The sequence below is a fragment of the Aulostomus chinensis genome, chromosome 18 (assembly GCF_037954235.1).
Source record: "Aulostomus chinensis isolate RoL2024-O1b breed Wild chromosome 18, RoL_Achi_v1.0, whole genome shotgun sequence".
Classification (NCBI taxonomy): domain Eukaryota; kingdom Metazoa; phylum Chordata; class Actinopteri; order Syngnathiformes; family Aulostomidae; genus Aulostomus; species Aulostomus chinensis.
The window spans coordinates 16,371,612-16,390,160 of record NC_141337.1 but is presented as its reverse complement, the minus strand read 5'-3'; the positions used below and the strand labels follow the sequence as shown (position 1 = coordinate 16,390,160).

Sequence of the window (18,549 nt, the reverse complement as noted above, 5' to 3'; positions counted from 1 at the left end):
TAGCATATTGTCAACAGTTTTTACTGCATGTTCCTTGGAATGTTGTGGTGCTGTGGTTCCTTGCAGAAAAAACTTCCAATTTCATGTTTCTGTGTGTTCTGAATAACGCTGCTTGGAATTGAATTTTTGCAGGATTTTTCCTGTATTCTTAATGATCAAACAATTATGTAATATATTATTTGGGGAGTTTTCTTTTTTAGTTTATCTTGGATGTGATAAGATTTTTTTTTTTTTTTTAAAAAAGGAAACTTAAGTTGATTTATTTGATTTCCACAAATAATTTCCCTCTAAATGTGATGGACAAAGTGAGTAGAGACGCCTTAAACCATTACAAAAGGAAATACTTTGTCATTCACAGTTTAACTTGAGGATCTAGGATCAAACCACAAGAAAACAAATACTGGTTTATAGGTTGTAGTGGGCTGAGGAGGCCGCTATCAGGTTTCCATAGAAACACAAATGGAGTCAGGTCCACAGTGGATGTCATCCTGTGTTGTAAATGTACAGCAAACATCACAACATAGTTTAGCAGTGGGGAGACGGGTGCTTGTGCTCCCATATATGGAGAGCCGGTCTGCCCTTTTTAATCCTGTCAGCCAACGATGAAAATGCTGCACAGACTTGGCTTTGCTGACATCTAGTGGTTGACCTCAGAACACTGCGGTAAAACCCTTGGTCATAGAATTTCATGCCAACTATAACCATTGAAACTGGTCGGTGCAGCGACAGCTAGGAATCCTACAGCACAATAGAAACATCCAGCTCTTTTGTATTTGCTGATTTTTACTCATCAAGCAACAAAAGGCAAAGATGGAATTAGTGACAGATCTCAGGTTTCTTGGGATAAAGACATTAGACACTGCTAAACCTGATTAATGCTTGACGATACAGAAGTGAGAGGATTGTTGAAACCAACCAGTATATCAGCCTGAGATGCAATGCAATAACAATATCTGAAAAGAACTGAAACATTAATAAAAGTACTACATTTTATTTATGAGCACAAGACAAAGGGTGGGTCGCAGCACCACATTGTTCAGGATGCTCGCTCCCCACACCGAGTGTGACCTCAGAGGAATAGGATGTCATCCAATGCTGCTGCAATTCAAGCTGTCAGCGTCCACCTTCAACAGCCCTCAAAGTGGTCCGAGCCGGGGCTGCAGACCCCACAATGTCCACAGCTTTCCTGCTGCAAACAATAGGCTGAGTCTGTAGTTCAGCCACCTCAGCTGTTGGTTAGTCATCCAGCTGGCAGAGGCACGCCACCCCGCGGTTGATCCAGTGTTTCTGGGGCTTGTCAGAGGGCAGCTCGATGGACAGGACGTAGTTGGTAGAGTGACCAGTGGTGGACAGGGTCCCTCGGCGGGCACTGGTTTTGTAGACTGGACACACATAAATGTTCTCGTGTTTAAACTTGTCCATTTCTCCAGGTCTGAGCTTGATAATGGGCAGAGAGTCAAAGAGGATCTTGGGGAGGGACTCTCCGATGACCATGTTCTCCCTGTCCCAGCGCGCCCCCTCCATGAAAAGACCCCTGACGTAAGCACCGTCCTCTGGCTTCTCATCCATGTGACTTTCTTCTTTGGTTACCTATAAAGCAGCATGATAGGACGATTATTTCTAATCTTACAATCACATGAAATTCTACCACACTGAGGACAGTTTAGAATGACGTGCCTCAAATTCAAAGCCGATGAAGTCGATGGGGATGGTGTACTTCCTGGCGTAATTTTGGGAGACTCCAGTAAGAAATGACTGGGTGAAGAAAAAGCCAGAGAGCCAGAAGACTGTTGGTGGGCCGCTGTCTATCCAGTCCTATCAAAACACATGCAACGTTTAGTGACTTCATGATGAAAATTATGTTCACTTTCAATCTTGACTCTTAAAATGTCTCTCTTCAATTTTCTCAGGGTCTGCGTCAGTCTTACTTGGAGGAACTGGAGCCTGGCTAGCAGATCTGTCACGTAGCCCCCCATCGGTTTGAGGGAAGGATAAGACTTGGCTGCCCACATGGCTGGAACCCTACCCACCAGCATACTGTTGAAGACGTCTTCAAGTTCAGAAGACATCACTATCTCACCCTTCAAAGCTTTACGGACGTTGACCAGGCTGATACGCACCACATGCGAAAGTCTGACAAGAGAGGAAATGAGTGTGATACAATATTCAGTAAAAACAGACATGGGGTGTGATGTGACAGGAATACGGGCAATTACCTGTTAAAGCGAATGATTTCCTGCCGTAGAACTGTGTTCATGGACTCTTCATACATTACTGGGTACTGTTCCATCACCATCTTTATGTCAAAGTCTGGTGGCAGCTTGGAGAGGATGCCTTCTGCAAGTTCATCCACCACCTCCTAAAAGCAAACAGAATCACAAGAGACATCGTGTAATAGTCTGACGGAGAAAAACACACAAGTGGAAATTGTAAAATGCTAATCTGTTTCAGAATGCAGACCTGAGGAGATTTAGCCCCGCCTCCTGTCTGTCTGGGCAGAGTCAGCAGCACTCCGTCCAGCAACTGATTGGTCTCTTGATTATCCTTTGTGATGTCAGCGTTGCTGTGAAGTCCGAACACACAAGGATCGGCACAAACTGGCAGACTGCGAATGTAGCTCACGTATGACTGAGAGACACCAGAACAGAGAGAACAGTTCATGTTGAATGTGGCAGTCTAACAACATGTAGTATTAATTAGTTACAGACCAGAGCCTCATCAGTACCTCATGGGGTCCATGAGCAGGGACATAGTACTGGTCTCCTTCACACAAATGATAGCCTTCCTGGTCTAGGAGCTCCCGACTGTAGAAGATGGACAGGAGGGACAGCAGTAGACGCCTGTCTTTGTCATCTGTCACTCTACCACCATAGTTGCACTCACCTTAGAAGAGAGATCAAAAATCATGGAATGAATTTTGGTGCTGGACTGAAAATAGAACCTTTGCTGAATGCGCCATTTTGTGCTAGTACGACTATGTGTGTAAGCACCGGCGTGCTCTCTACTGGACACATTTCATTAAACCATGTTTAAATCGCCACAGGCATTGTTTTATATCAGTGTGTATCAGAAAACATACACAGCCAATAAAATCTGTCTGTGAGAGGCCTGTGGAATGCTGATAAATCAGTCAGGCCCTACCTGTAAGATAAGTGAGTGCCTCCAGTGGAATTTCTTCATATTCCTCCAGGAACATATGGATCTGTCTCATACAGATCCTTAAATCTGACTCATTGAACTCATAGGGGATATTCCATCCTGAAGAAGAAAGGAGAAACCAAAAATATTCACCACGATCTGTCTCCAGTGTTTGAATGACACAAAAATGATAGCGTCTTATATTTCTCACCAAGAGGTCCAAAGTTTCTCCTCTCCTGCACAAGTGCATGAAAGAATGTGAGGCCAAACAAGAACTTCTGCCAAATCTCCTGTTTTGAGGAGCTTTCAAAGAAGGTGGGATCAGAGATAGGGTGACTCAAGTAGGAGCGCAACAGGTTGGCTCGTATTCCTTTGGGAGGCTCATTGGTCATCTTCAGGCCATTCTGCAAGATGCTGACTGGAAACTGGTTGGATGGATAGCTGGTCACCCACAACCTGGGGGAGAAGAGTACAGATACTTGTCTTCATCCTGCTGCGTGTGTCGTCACCTTCTTAAACTAATCGCCTAAGTTATTTGAAGTTTTTTCAAATGAAAAGAAACACTGGAGACAAAACATCATAAGGAGTTGATTCAGGAGAAAAAAATGTAAAAAATTTACTGAAGCAATTTGTTTAAGAAGGTGATGAAGTGATGATGAATGATCACATGATCAATGATTGGGTGTTAATTTTTTTACCGAAAGCTGGGGTGGGTCTCGTCCGGCACAATTGTTTCCTCGCATATCCTCTCCAAAGTGGGCATCCAGCTGGTAGCCAGGTGACAGTTCTGCAGAACCACCCAGGTGCCCTCTTTGATGGCACTGTTTATCATTTCAGCTGCTATGGGTCCCTGGCCCTGTCCAAGGGAAATGGTTTGGGTCTTATTGCCCCCCATTCCCAGGTCATCAGCAAACTTCAGTAAATCTGCAAGAACAAAAAGAAAATGAGAAATGTGCCTTCAAGTGTAGCCGAGGTACATGCCTTTGATTAATTACCTGCAGTGGGATCTGATCCTGCTGATAACAGGAAGATGAGAGGGGAGCAGCAGTTGGAGTCTTTGTAACTGCCTGCCAGGTCAAATGGGGGTGGCTCAATATAAGTCTGGCCCATGTTATCCACAATGAAGTCCTGCACTGCTGGAACCAGTTTATCAGGCCGGAAGCATCTGATCACTACCAGTCGGTCCATCCCTGTTAGCTCATTCCATGGCTCAGGCAACCGTTCCTCATGGGGTCTTCCTGAGTCATAGATGCTCTTCCATTTGGAGATGTTGTCTCGGACGTGCTCATAGAAACGTTTCAAGTGTGCAAGGTCGGACGCTCTGACAATCTCAGACCAAGATTTGTCAGACAGCCACTCTGGAGCGGGATTTGTGTGAGGATTATCCAGAGCAATGCCTCCTGTTAAGAGGAAGCGCCAGACCTGGTCATCAACCTGGCCCTTACCCTGCATGATGCCCACTGTAAGCAGCAGGGAAAAGAGAAGCTTATCTTTCTCAAATAGTGAGCGGCACACGTTATTGAAAATGCTGAGGGTGAAGTGGTCAACAATATTGTTGATTCTTTCCAGGACATCGTCACTTGGCTCACTCTGGTCAATGGAACCCAGGTAGAGGTTGATGAACCAGGTCAGGGAGTACTGGTACATTGGGTCAATGTTTGCTAGTTCTGAGATGCAGAAAAACAAGATGGAGGAATGCTCAGCCACAGGGCGGTAGCCCATGCGGGTGTTATCAATCTCCTTCTCTGTAACACTGGCGACTTCCTGCTTCTCTGAAATCTCTTCACAGAGGACTTTTGAGGATGACAAGATCTGAATAGCTGTTTCATTCTCCAGGATGTTCCCCTCAGCAGTGGAGAGGACTTGTAAGATCTTTCCCTCAATTTCCTTCAGCTGCTTGTTATTGTCAGCCGTCTCCAAAATGAGCTGATTCTTCTTCTCTTCTAGCTCAGGTTTCTCTGTAGCAGCAACAAGCCCTAAAAGCTGGTCCTCTAGGCCCTGTGGCGTGATCATGAAGGAGGAGGATGAGGAGTGCCTGCTGCCACCAGCCGTCTGCCATCTTGGCTCTTTCTATAGCAGGTGATTTCCGACTGCAGCCTATCACAGGCCAGGGCATGAAACGAACCCACCAATGATCTCCCAGCTCTGGTACACACATATTTGCATATGGGTTTGAAGCAGGAAACAAAGGGCACACACACAGCAGACGGACTAATAAAAATGAGTGCAGTCATAACACTATGATGTGGGAAGTCATTCTATCAAAGTTAAGATCCTACCAGAGCCTTTAGGATCAGGTTTTTGCTCAGGTTTGATGCCCTTCATGATGCAGATGGACTCCATCACTAATTTGACTGGACCTGGTGGGTTCTGCATAGACTTGACCACAGTAATGTCTGAAGGTTTCAAAATATCTAAGGCCGATTTGGCCTCTTCCAATGCAGGCAATGCTTCTGCCAGGTCTTTCGTACACTCATCCTGAAAGACAACAAATGAGCAAATGTATACAAACGGAAATGCACAAACAACCTACAGCATGAAAAATTATACATCAACAATTTTGGAATGCAAAAATGTTACAGCCATACTTTGATGGCTTGGGCTGCAGCTGCTGCTTCATTTGCAACTTTCTCATCAGCAGACACAAGTTCTTTCTTTGCGTCCACCTGTACAGTTTCCTTCTCTATCTTTGCCACCATCTCATCGGTCTCAGCAGTGGCCTTTATGAGCTCTGGCTGATAAGCTGTCAGCTCCTGCTGCATTACTGATACCTGCAAACAGGGTTAGAAATTAGTTGCACAAGTGGCTACGTCATTCATTTTGTTAGACAGAAAAAAAACAAAAAAACATGCAGTGTGAGGTGTTGATAGTCAGGATACTCGCCTGAGAAGCAGCAAACTCCAGTTTCTCGAGACCAACAATGTATCGACTCTTTGCAGTATTCACTTCATTCCTCTTGACATTGAGCAGAGTCTTAAAGGTGAGGATGAGTTCCAGGTAGGATGTGGGCGTAACGTAGTTGTGTCTCCTGAGTCTGGAGTAGTATCTTTCAGACATGTTCTTGACACTTGTGTGGAAGGTCTTGCACATCTCAACCACCCTGTCGTCAGAGTGCATGAGGAAAATATTGGTAGGTTAAGCAATCCTATTCCTATACAATACAGCTAGAACAGTAACAGATTGTCACATCCTATTTGTCTTTTACCTCAGTCTGACATCATCCTCCATTTCCACATCTTCTAAGAACTTGTGGGCCACCATCTCGAAGGCATCATTTGGCCACACATGGAACCAGTCAATGGTGCAACAGTTGATGAGGGAGGGGAACATCCGTAGACGGTTTCTAAATGCATCACCAATGGGACTCATGGCTGTTGAATCAAAAGTTCTCAATCAGTTACAAAGTCACACAATGCATCACACACAGTCATACAGAACACAAGTAAAAACAATTGAGAGTGCCCACCAAGAGCAATATGAAGGTTGGCCTTCACACGGTCAATGAAGAAGTTGTACATTGAGAGTGGAGTGGTGTCAATCTTTTTGCCTTCCATTCGGGCGATAGCCTGCATTTTGTCAATGATGTCAGCACGTTCGTCTGCAGCAAAGATGTTTGGTACATCTCCGGTGTTGAGCAACATGTTCACATCTTCCAACATGGCTTCATCCTTAATCTGGCTATCACTGAACAAAAACACCAGGCTTTTGCCCTCAACCCCCGCTTTCAGCATCATGGTCTTCACATCTTCACGCCAGTCTGAAATGCTGTAGGTCTTGGTGAGCTCAATCTGGAACAGGACGTAATCATTGATGAAGGTTGCTAGCTTAGTGGCACTCTGACGCCCTGAGCCACCAATGCCGACCAGTAGAAGGTGGCCATTGTCTTGTTTCAGCACACGACAGATGCGAGAGATATGCTCAATGGCGAACATGAACATTACAAGGGCCATGGGTGCCTTGCTGTAGCTGTTGTACTCATCTAAGTAGAACTCATGGACTTCTTGTAAAGCCTTCAGATCTGTTATCTCATCATAGGCCCTTGTGTCAGCATCAGGGAAGGCATAGTCACAGAAGAGCAAGCTCCAGATGACCCAAAAGCTGCACAAAAAAAGAAAATGTTGGAGTGTGACACTGTTGCTGCAGTCTTACATGTAGACAACAATGTACCACACTCAGCTGCTGATGCTCAGCATGTTGTGTTCCTCTACTGTTTGTGTTATGGTTTTGAATTCCTGAAGGAAGAAGCATGTGACTGAGATGCTGTTTTGCACCTAAGTAGTTCTTCTATTAACTATTAGCACGCAGCTATTGAATAACAATGATCTAATGTCAGACACGATTAAATCTGATCAACATCTACTACAGATATCTTTTTGTGGAGGGCTTCACATGATATACACACAGAGGTTGTGCGCATCTAACTGTATCTGCCATCGTGTCTAAGTACCTTTTCAATACTCTGCTGAAACAAAGATGAAGTTCTTTCTTTGATGATATGAAAGAATGTCTCCTTGTCCTCACTGTCAATGAGCCGATCATAGAAAACACGGTAGACCTCGTGGATCCACAGGCGGATAAGTTTGCCCCCTTCCTGACATAAATAGTGAACAGACATGGCAAAGAGATACACAATTCACTTAAATATTCCACAACACGAGAGGTTATTTTGAGACCCTGAATTGTCGGTAACGTACCTGTAAGTGTGTGTGTGGAGCTTGAAGAACACCACGTATCACACGCGAAAAGTCTCGTAGGTTGAAAACGTAGTGAGATTTGGATGGAGTGGGGAGGAAACTGTCAATCGCATCCTTATAGACTGCCATGGTGGCCTGAACCAAGATCTTACCAAGCCTTGTTGAGGACAATCGTACAGTATGTTAAATAATGTATAACCCTTTCCTTCAAAATTACATTAAAAGATATTTAGGCAGTTACCTTGAGAACGAAGATTCAAACCCCTTGCTGAAGTGCCAATCAGTGATGGAGCTGAATATTTTTGTCAAAGTTTCACCATCGAAGGAATCAATGGTGATGATGTTCAGATGACGACTGAAACGGCCTTGTATTGGAAACATTTCTTAGCTACAGTCAAGCTTGTATATTTATTGCTTACATCAATGATGTCACTAATATTAACATAAATGACAAAAATACCTGTAATATCATTTTTCCCACCACCAGGAGGGCCCATTGCAGACATAAACAGCACGTCCACTATGTTGAGTCTGGATGTGTCCTTAGCGTACCAGTGGTGGTGGTCAATCCACTGTCGGAGCAGCTCAATTGGGGGCTGTGCACCATAGACTTCTTTAGCTGGCATGTTCAGGTCATCTATGCAGGGGAGACATCAAACACACACAAACAAATCTGAAAAAGGCTATATGTATAATTTGACACATAGATAAATAAATAAAATACAAATTCAACTCAAACCTAGAACATAAAGTCTTCAGTTTGCTCATCTGGTCAATAACCAACTAGTTGTAGAAGCAGACAGTAAAGTTTTAAATAAACTATCTACTCGAAACTCAAAACACACTGTCCTTACCAACATAGACGATGCATTTCTTCCCTACTGGTGGTCCAAACACACCTTTTCTTCTTCGATCCAGCTTTGACATGATGATATCATGGGTGTGATTTGCTGATGTGCGGGCTGAGAAGTTGATACAGTTTGGCATGTACTTCTCCTGAGGCAGCTGAACCAAGAAGCTTTTGTTGATGACAGATTTGCCTGTGCCAGTTGGCCCCACAAACAGCATGGGTACTTCATGTTCCAGGTAGGTCCGTAGGAAGAAAAGCTGACGGGCCGTCTCCATGGTGGGAATGATGACATCTGTGACCTGGTGGTGAAAAACAGAGTTCCTGAGTCCATGCAAATTCACAGTTGCATCTCTAGCGACCTCAGCATCCGTGGCATGACTCACGTTGGCATCAGCTGGGATGGTGTTCTCTTCTTTTGTGATTAAATCAGTCCACACATTCCACTGTCCTGGACCATTCCTCTCAAAGTAGTAGTCATAGACAGTACCTGTAAGAGCAAAGTCATTATAATGGATTGGAAATGTACAAGATTTTATAATGAATGCCAAAAAAATGTACTGTTAAATTATATAACCTCTCTCAGGGAACACGTTGTTCTTTTTGAGGGTGATACACTTAGGCCGAGGATAATTTTTGTCAAGGCCCATGATCAGCTGGCGGTAAAAGACGTCAAACTTTTTACGGCTGTCACCACTTATGGAGCTACTAAGAGCCCATACCGATGCAAACAGGAAAAGGCCCTGCAACCACATGGTTTTATTCTGGCTGAAGGATTTGTCTTCATCACTGGTTCCTGATTGAACCATTTCATCTGAGTGTGAGAGGAAAGTTAGTTAGCACATTCGGTATAACAAAGATAAACACTATGACTCATTAAATGTCATTCTTATTGACCTATGAGGCATTTGTAAAGTTTCATGAGACTGTTGGCAAAGTGGATGTGAGATGTTTGAATCACGAAGCGACACTCTGCATCCACAAAGGCCAGACAGGCCGTAACGAGCCAATCAAAAAGCACCGTGATCTATGGGGAGAAAAGATCAGTAGATAAGAGACATGAAACAAAACCTCCAACATTTAACTAATGCAACAGAAATGTGACCCCACCAGCTCTCTATCTTCCTCGTTCAGTCTTTCAGGTAAAGTCTTCAAGTAGGAGTCTCTAAGAGGCTTCCAGCCCAGTTGCTGAGGCTCCATATAGATCATACCACACCTTTGAAGTGAAGGTAATATAGTCAAAGACAGACCAAAAAAAAAAAAAAAATAATAATAATAATTCAGCTCTCAAAATGAATGCTCTCTGTTCTATAATATAACACAGAAGCTGGTTTAGCTTCTGTCCTGGATACTAACCTACTGACAGTAGCTGGAGAGGCTTGCTCCAGGTCAGCAGGCTCAAATATCAGACTCATCTTAGGGCTCATCTGGATGATTTCACCACTCATCAGACAGAGCTGAGAGAGAACAGAGAGACACAGTGAGAACTGAGAATTCTTTTTTGACTCTAAAAAGACAGTAAAGTCTTGAAAACAGCCAGTGCCTTCTTGTTGTCATCAAGCACAGTATTCATGTTTTCAATCCAGACAGCATCAATGGGCCCATCAAAGATGATCCACTGGCGTTCATCTGCTGTGGAGAGAGCTTGGCTCCTGAAGGAGGTAGCCAGGACCCCATCAGACCACTCATGGCTGACTGGATCAAAGCAGCCATACAGCTGGCCCATGGTGATGGCTTTGGGGTTGATGATGCAGTAGTTTACAGCAAATTCCTCCATCAAGTTTTCTGAATAATATAAAGAAAGAAATTAACAACACTGTTTGCTAATGGCCTACTGGAGGTTAATACATCAAAAAAATATGAGGCAAATGATTGAAAAAAAACACACACAAAAAAAAACTAGAAACACACACCTTTGTAAAGGTCTCCCAGTGCAGCAGCCAAAACTTTATAGGCAGATGTTTTTCCTCCTAAAGTGTCTCCTACTATCATGAAACCATGGCGCACCAGCATCATCTCGTACACCTATTGAGTACATTTATGAGGATAACTTCTATAAATAGAAGCTCAAATGTTTTCCATCTCAAATAAAATAGACTCATCTTTCATACCTGAATGATTTTGCCAATGAACCATTCTACAGACTGAAGGTTGAGCTTAGCAATGTTGTTATGAATGGCCTCAAGGAGGAGCCCATAATCTGGTTTTGGACGCTCCACTCCAGGGAATAAATCTGTGATAATACCCTTTAGGCAGCAGCAGTTTAAGACAAATGAATGATTAGAGAATTTTTCATGAAAAGAAAGTCACACAAACATGAAATATAAAAAAAAGATCAATTACGTCAAAAAGTGGGACATCCTGTGCAAGAAACTTGGCCATGTTGACATCCAGCAGTGCTCTCAGCAACAGCTTGCTTTCATCCTCCTCAGGGTACCTGAGTTTCAGATTCCCTGCTGCAGTCAACACAGACTTCACGGCACGCATACCATAGTCATAGTGGGCCTGGGAGGACAGCTGCTCAGAGCACAGACGGTAAGTAGCTACAATCTTCTGGGCCAGACTGTCAGAACAGGAATGTGTGACCGTCATGAGTGGTATTTCAGAAAAGTTTACTTGCTAGAATGTGTTTATGGAGATCTTTAAAACAGTACCTGCGAGATTCAATGAAGCCTGTGGAGTAAAGTGAGATTTCGCCAATGAGACAATAGTCTGGCACCATCATAGCAACTGTCCGAAAGAGAGCCTGTAAGATAGGATGAATGGATATGAGTATGCAGTAATTAGTACATATAGTCACAAGTGACAAAAAAAAAGAAGTTTAATCTATTCACTGAACACATTTCATGAAGAAAGCAACACATATGCAAATCATACAGGCATGCATGGATGCCTGGGTAATTTAAGTGCATATAGCTCAGTTAAAGCAGATGAATACTATACATATGCACCTTTAAATTGTCAGGCAGTTCAGCCCTGCCAGCATAACCAGGGTTCATGGTGATGAAGACAGAGCAGGTTGGGTTGAGTGTCAGTTCTGTCCCCTCAAACAGGAAAGTTGTCTTGTTGCATGCAATGGCCCGTTGAATGCATAGAATCTGCTGAGCCACCACAGAGAGTACCTCCACCTTCATCAAACAAATACAACAGTCAAATTTGTGGATGATTAAACTGCAATAGATCGAGCAGGTTGGTAAAGAAACGATACGATGACTTAAAATATTTTCAATGTTCGGATGATAATAAGCACATGTATATCCAACTATCCACTGTGTTTAAAGTGTGAAATAATCCAGCTGAACTGGACATGAAAAATGAATCAGCATCTCTGCTGAGTTACAAGTTATCTAAATTTGACTAGAATCCTAATCTCAGTCAATCTCTTTCTCCCAAAATGTGCACCTTAATTTTCAAGTACTCATTTATAGATGTCTTAAGCTCACAGAAAGGCTTTTTTACTATTTCTTTGGGACTCCAGAAGTTAGCAGCCACGTATATTCAGCTTGACACTAATAGCTAACAACAGCTACAGAAACCAAACAATAGCAAAACTGCCTGAAAAAAGTCAGTTTACTGAGCATACAGCTTGACAAACAATACCACAGTAACAGGAACGCACTAAAAAACTAACGCAGTTTGTAAATGGACATCTTTGGGTGGTTCTGCACTTGTTTTGTTGGTGTTCAGGAGTTAGCCATCAGCCACCAGAAGCATGAAGTTAAATATAGATGTTTGTCAGAGGACGTAACACAAACATCACTGACCTCAATACGGTTAAACTCATCAAAGCAGGCCCATGCGCCAGACTGAGCAAGTCCTTTAAAGAATTTACTCATGGCTTTGTAATCCAGACCATCAGAGCAGTTGAACACCACACACTGGGGAAAAAAATAGTTCCATTTAACACACTCAAATATTCAAAGGACTGGCATTTTTTGTCATCAGTTTGTCTGTACCTGTTTAGCCAGAGCTTTAGCCAGATCTTTTGTGGTCTCAGTCTTGCCAGTGCCTGCAGGACCTTCAGGAGCTCCTCCCAAGTTCAACTTCAAAGCTCCCATTAAAGTCCTGTTAAAGAGTGGTTACATCAAATGTTAAATGTCGGCTTCCGTAGTGCAAAAGAAAGGTGACATCTCATTAATATTAACACTTTATGCATTTACAGACCTTACATTGATAGCTAAAACTGTCATTTACCTGTAGCAGCGGTCAGTAAGGGGTGTGATGACCAGACGGGGAGAATTGCCCAGGTACTCATAACCGTACTTCAAGCAGGTGGTGATCATACGCAGCATAACTTCATCCTCCTCCCAGAAGTAACGCAGCTGAGAAATCCATGCAAAGTCATTCAGCGAGGAGATGCCATCCTCTGCCAACTTTGCCACAACATCTCGAGCTACAAGAGGAAAATTAACATCAGATTATCAGCAAGATATTGTTAAGGTCAAGTACTACACACCTTTACCATATCAAACACTTTAGCATAGTACCATGAACATCTATAACAGTAAGAGCCCCAAGGGTCATTCTTGCCCCTGCTGACAGCTTCCCTCGAACCAACGCCACAATGTCAGCAATCTGATCGTTACACTGCTCCACGTAGTACTGTTAGAGGAAGGGAAGAGCAGGTTAGAATACACAATATTGATGATGAAAATTGTGAGTGTAAATACTGGCGAATCTAGACTGACAGGCAGGGTGTTGGTCTGGATGGCTTCAGACACTTCACTTGTCCAAAAGATGGAGGAAGCACAAATGACAACTTGGCCCGGCCACTTCAGAACCCACTCATTTCTTGGCAACTGCAAGAAAAACATTCAGAAATGTAATGAATGAAAAGTATTTCTCGATTTTGAAAAGTTGCCTGAACTATTAACAAGTAGCCTAAATACAAAGTTTGTACATTCAAAATACATCTAATATGACATAGCTTTGTGTTTTTCGACATAATAAAACGACAGATCATGGTTGATCTATAGACAGTGTTGAAATTGTACGTATTCAACGAAACATCAACTTAGAATACAGATGTGTTGAGAAGGATGTGATATTTTCAAATGTGTGCGGAGTGTACATCCTTTGCAATAGAAAGGTGTTGTCATGTGTGGGTTATGATGCAATTGCCCCTGTGTTCAAATTAAGCTGGAAGTGACAGTTAATTGAAACTCCACGAGTAGAACAATGTAAGTCTTCACATTAAATTGATGTCTGCTTTAGATAAACAGCTTTCACATATTAATTCCTGATAATGCCTTGATGAAAAAATGGCAGATTTGATTAATATCCTCAAAATAAAAATCAAATCTTCCAAGTTGCCACAGTCATGACCTAAACATGCCTAGGTATGAAGTTGGTCAACCCCAGTCCAGATAAAACAACAAACAGAGGCAATTTTCAGCCATTAACCTCAGCGTATTGATTCACTCCTTCATGAATGACATGTCGAACACTCTTCAGCATGATGCTCTCCAGCTGGAGCAGCCACTTCTCCACCATGCCCTGAAAAATCACATGGTTACAAAAAAAACATGGTCTAAATGACCAAATATGACAGTGATATCAAGATACACAGATACATTACACATATGACATCTATTCACTGGTGCATCACTACATCATGTTTTAGCCCCGACCCAGCTGCTTTCCAGTTAGCTCAGTTATCACTGATTTATCTTACCAACAGGAAATCCGTTCCTCTTTGCTGCTGTAAACCAGCAGCCTACTTAGGATGTTGTACTGCGCTTCCATTGCCAGTGACTGTTTTATAAATGCCAAGAGGAATTTCCCATATGCCACATATACAGTCTCTGAAATCATTCAATACTCACCATACAGTCATACATATAATCAGCTGGCCAATTTGTTGAGATTTCCGATTATACTGAGAGAACTACGATACATTATATAGTTGACTTTTACTATCCCACAATGCTAGTATTAGATCCATCCTCAGTTTGGTTCCATATGCAAGTAGGGGGACCAGTATTGGGAACAGGAATGAGAAAATCGTCTCAGTGTCCCTAAAGCGACAGTCTGCTCTCTACCTTAGCTGCTGCTGGATTGATGTGATCTGTGAAGGGAACTGTCTCCCCCTCAGAGCTGATCATGCCAGTGATCTCCAAGTCTTTTGTGAACTCCAGTTTGGCGATACCCTCAAAGCACTTCTTTAGATGGGGCTGCACGGACAGGGGGTTCTTGGTCTGTGACAGGATCTCTAGCAGCTCGTCATTAGACAAGAAGAAGAATCTGGAATGTAATGGAGATGAGGTAATTAAACGGTGAATCCAAAATACGATCATTGCAGATGGATATAAAGAGGTACATATAGTCCAAAATATTCCAATCTATTAGAGCTGATCGTAATTCAAACCTGGGAAAATAGAGCCTCTTCTTTTCCAGGTATGAGTTTAAGCCCTTCTGGATGTCGTCCAAGAACTCATTGGACTCCTTTAGCTTTTGCAGCAAGTTGGGCTGGTCTGTGGCCACCAGCACACGTGTGTCCTTCACCTGAAACAATATGAACAAAGAAGACAAGTCAAAACACAATGAATATGTCGTGAGATCGATTTACCACAGCGGGCATCTGTGTGGCATGTAGTCCATACCGCTGTGGCAATGATCTTTTTCCAGCACCGGTCCACAGAGTTAAACTTGCGTCCTTCCTCTGGCATTTGGGCAACAATATCCTCTGAACTGAAGATGGGTTCTAGGTAGAGCCATGTAGCCTGGCATTTCAGCATAGAGTCCAGGATGTCCTGCATACTCAGCAGCTTTTCCTCCCATTGCTGGAAAGAGAAATAAAGGAGACAGTTGAAAACAGCAATACTAAAAATAGCACCAACATTGAAATTATTCAGCTTTCAAACTGAGCACTTCTTTCTGGAAGTAGGATTAAGATCCTTGTTCCATTCCTTCACCAGAAGGTCACTTTTGGTTATCTCTCACAGCAAAGTTGACATGTATTGATCTGTGCTGTCCTACCTTACATTCTGTCTCCATTGGCTTAACAAATGGGGAACTTCTCATGGTCTGTGCTTTAATGATGTTGTCATCCAGAAGCAGTTGGATGTCATCCACAGCTGATACAATCTTAAAATCCTATGATATACGATAAAGCCTACAAGTTTATGTTGATCTTAGAAATCAAGTTTCATAATCTGGATTATGTTAAAATTTTGATGATCTTTTTGTAGGTTTATTGCTTTAAGTACAGTGTGTTACTGTATATGTGTGTTTATCTTACTGTATCCCTATACTGCGTGAAGGAGAACCGGAGATCGGCCCATTCCTTTTTCATCTTCTCCAGGGCTCTCTCTAGAGTGAACTCCTTACTGGCTGCTAATCCAATGTCCTCCAACCTGTTTGTAAAGATAAAATAAAGGTTTTTTTATGTTCTAGTTAGGTTGAATAATTCCAAAAATAAATGAGAGATCATTTGAAAGTTTAGGTTGAGTTTTTGTTACAGATGTTTCACACTTACTTATCACCGAACTTGGAGAGACCCAGTTTCAAGATGCTTGACAGTGACTTGTTCACCTCTGGCTGGACATCAAAGCCTACAGTGCTGCTGATCTGTGGATAACAACATAATTTTTTAATCAGTAGGCGGCCGGGGCTTTTAAAAAGTGAAGCTGACTCCTGGCAGCTTATATGAGGAAGATAACATCATGGATGCAGCTAACCATCTCCCAGTGGCGCTGTTTCATGCCAGGGTTACAGATGGTTCTCAGTATAGGTAGATGTTCTTTGAATTGGTCAACACTGCTCTTGAAACTTTTGGCCATGCTACAAGGCTCAGGAAGATTTGAGAAAGCCTTGGCCAGTTTATGCATTGTCCTCCACATGTTGTCCAGCTCTTCTGAGATTTTCTCAGCATCCAGCTCTGAGAAAGGTCCTAAATAACAAAGGAGGAGCATGAATCCAAGAAAGAGTTAAATGCATGTATTCTGCATATAAAATAGAGAATAGCCATGATCAAATAGAAACAGAGTCCTTGATGAATGTGACCTACCATTCATCCAAACGTCTGACATGGTGTGAAAGTTAAGTGCTGTGGTCCAGAGCAGCTCGTACGGTTGTTTGTCTGCTAACAGAGATTGTAGCATTGGGAACTGGCTCTCGTCCTTCTCCAGGAATGTCTCCTCTCTATTGATATCCTGTAGAACATGGAGGAAAAAAAAGAGCACAATCAGAACCTGATCTATATCAATTGGAAAATATATGTATCAACTGATTCTCAACCTCTATTTGATCATCCAACAAAATGTCATCAAAATCCAACTCAAAGCAATACTCACATGAGTAACCCAAAACTCTACTGTAGTCTCTCTTACCTCAAGTTCATTGAAAGCTTTCTCCAAAGTGGCAGTGATCTGATTGAGGACTGACACATTTTCCTTCAAGTCCTCCGTGCTTGTCATTTTTTTCGTCTTGAAGGACTGTACCTCAATGTCCACATCATATAGCTTTCTCTCAAAGTTTGATACCCTGAGGTGGTTAAATTGAAATAACATTTATCGCGTCATTGTTACTGATCAACAGGTGTTAGAATCAATGTGGTGGGTCAGGGAATACTGATGGCATGCACATTTGCTGATGGAAATGCAGGAAGTAACGCAAAACTTGCCAATAATAAGATACATTTACAATAAAACATACAGACCTGACATAGATTACATGGCACAATTCCAAAAGTTTTATAAGTGAAAATTCAAATTGGGGAAACTGGATGATTAGTTGAGAGCAGGAGTGTAAAGATGTTGTTTTTTTATGTAACCTTTGATCAATAAACTCCTTGGCCTGCTCTGTCATGGTCTCCATGCGTTTGCTGCTGTTTTCAAGCTCCACCACGATTTTCTTGGGCCACTGGAAAGCCTCAGAGTTCAGCTTCAAATCTTCAGCTGGGGTAGAAGAAGATTAAAAAAATGAAATGGTGATGGCTGTCTTTTAGAGTGGGAGTGATGTCACACACTCTAATGTGACTTCCTTCCTGAAACAATGGGGTCTGTCACATACGGGACAGAGTGGCGTAGTCCAGGAGGAGGCTAAGGCAATGTGCTGACTCAGCCACCTCTTTCAACAGCTTCTGAGTGGTCCCTGCAGTGGTTTGTTTAATGCACATGATGAGGGTCACCAACTCCTCCGTGTTTTTTGGGGTACTTCTGATTGTCTCAGTGAACTCTTCATACTGCTGACAGATCCTGTGGAGATAACATGGACACTCATTTGTCCGTGTTTTAAGTACTAAAACAAAATTACACAAAGATATTTTTTTGTTCCTGAGTAAAGAAAGTTGAGGCAGATTTTCCTCCCACCTCTAATTGAGTGTTCGATAATCCTCCAGTGCAAACAAGATAATTGCATCCTTCAACCTATCAGTGTGCTCACACAAGTCCTTGTTAAGCTCGCCAGCAAACACACAAAACATGCATAGGGGCACCATAACACTCAGTGAGGCAATCTCCTTCCACTGGTGGTTCAAAGCCTCAATTTTCTGTGCGTTCAATGAAAGAAAAAAAAAAGGCAGAGATTTCAGTTAGCAATGAAATAATATTTGACAGCAGCTTCAAACAGCAGAAACTGTCTGCTAATTCACCTTGCGTAATTCCCCCAGTGGCTGTTTCTCTTTGAGGAAGGCTGCTATGTCCTGATTCGTTGTGTCATCCAGTAGATGGACATGTTTCTCGTATACACTTATATACCTGAAAAATAAAATGCAATTTTATTGTTTCTAGCCATGTCTTAAATGGAAGGAAATGTGAAAAAAGTTGAGTTGAACTAACTTTTCAGGCCCCAGAGTGTTCTTGTTGAAAATGTTTTCAGCTTTGCCGATTACATCTCTAACCAGAAAATCATCAGGTTTGACTGTGCATA

At 42.5% G+C, this 18,549-nt stretch overlaps 1 protein-coding gene across 1 annotated transcript; it reads right to left on the bottom strand.

Annotated features, from left to right (window-relative positions):
* Nucleotides 1-977: 977 nt before the first annotated feature.
* Nucleotides 978-18,119, bottom strand: LOC147245414 (dynein axonemal heavy chain 3-like). Its single transcript, XM_086185249.1, is given in 51 exon segments — nucleotides 978-1,590; nucleotides 1,678-1,815; nucleotides 1,929-2,133; nucleotides 2,217-2,359; nucleotides 2,461-2,628; nucleotides 2,726-2,883; nucleotides 3,142-3,258; nucleotides 3,350-3,594; nucleotides 3,837-4,062; nucleotides 4,134-5,094; nucleotides 5,096-5,283; nucleotides 5,418-5,616; nucleotides 5,727-5,909; nucleotides 6,022-6,238; nucleotides 6,344-6,509; nucleotides 6,605-7,236; nucleotides 7,410-7,429; nucleotides 7,586-7,729; nucleotides 7,833-7,989; nucleotides 8,074-8,197; nucleotides 8,293-8,469; nucleotides 8,687-8,981; nucleotides 9,066-9,169; nucleotides 9,257-9,493; nucleotides 9,577-9,706; nucleotides 9,790-9,895; nucleotides 10,036-10,136; nucleotides 10,223-10,464; nucleotides 10,593-10,704; nucleotides 10,791-10,925; nucleotides 11,023-11,242; nucleotides 11,334-11,425; nucleotides 11,631-11,807; nucleotides 12,444-12,557; nucleotides 12,636-12,744; nucleotides 12,874-13,072; nucleotides 13,167-13,281; nucleotides 13,368-13,478; nucleotides 14,083-14,175; nucleotides 14,721-14,922; nucleotides 15,047-15,183; nucleotides 15,282-15,461; nucleotides 15,658-15,774; nucleotides 15,920-16,034; nucleotides 16,157-16,248; nucleotides 16,359-16,570; nucleotides 16,688-16,832; nucleotides 17,010-17,163; nucleotides 17,453-17,576; nucleotides 17,692-17,876; nucleotides 17,991-18,119. Coding segments are annotated over 50 exon segments (9,198 nt in total). The 5' UTR covers nucleotides 17,798-17,876; nucleotides 17,991-18,119; the 3' UTR covers nucleotides 978-1,236.
* Between the last annotated feature and the right edge of the window lie 430 nt (nucleotides 18,120-18,549).